The 385-nt window shown below is 34.8% G+C and overlaps 1 protein-coding gene across 2 annotated transcripts in view; it reads left to right on the top strand.

Annotated features, from left to right (window-relative positions):
* Positions 1 to 385, top strand: part of LOC119586275 (flotillin-1-like) — a gene marked incomplete in the record, with an annotated part of 96064 nt that overhangs the window by 82141 nt on the left and 13538 nt on the right. For both annotated transcript variants that reach the window (XM_037934981.1, XM_037934980.1), the window contains 1 exon segment: positions 255 to 361. In XM_037934981.1, the coding sequence (XP_037790909.1) occupies positions 255 to 361 (107 nt within the window).

The following is a 385-nucleotide window of genomic DNA, read 5'->3' as shown; positions in this document are numbered from 1 at the left end:
CAGTTGGTTATTACTATTCATGTTACTTGTCATATTAATATCCTTGTCCTACATATGGAATTCAATTTTCTGTTCAGTTTATTATGAAAGACCTGTGGATTAATCTGACCCCTGGTGAAATTTTTTTTTTTATTGTGTTTACAAATATATAGATTTTTACTACATGATTGATAAATGATTATGTATATGGAATTTGAAGAGCAGCATTTCTGTTTCTTGGTGTTTAATGATAGTATGATAATGTGTATGTGTAGGTTGTGGAGCGAGCCCAGGAGATTCTCATTCAGGATCAGGAAATTCAGCGTCGTGAGAAGGAGCTGGAAGCTACTGTTAAGCAGCCAGCTGATGCAGAGAAGTTCAAGTGAGTTAGATTTTCCTGTTGAAG

The sequence above is a fragment of the Penaeus monodon genome, chromosome 21 (assembly GCF_015228065.2).
Source record: "Penaeus monodon isolate SGIC_2016 chromosome 21, NSTDA_Pmon_1, whole genome shotgun sequence".
Lineage (NCBI taxonomy): Eukaryota > Metazoa > Arthropoda > Malacostraca > Decapoda > Penaeidae > Penaeus > Penaeus monodon.
The sequence above is the reverse complement of the archived record's forward strand: the minus strand, read 5'-3'. Positions and strand labels throughout refer to the sequence as shown.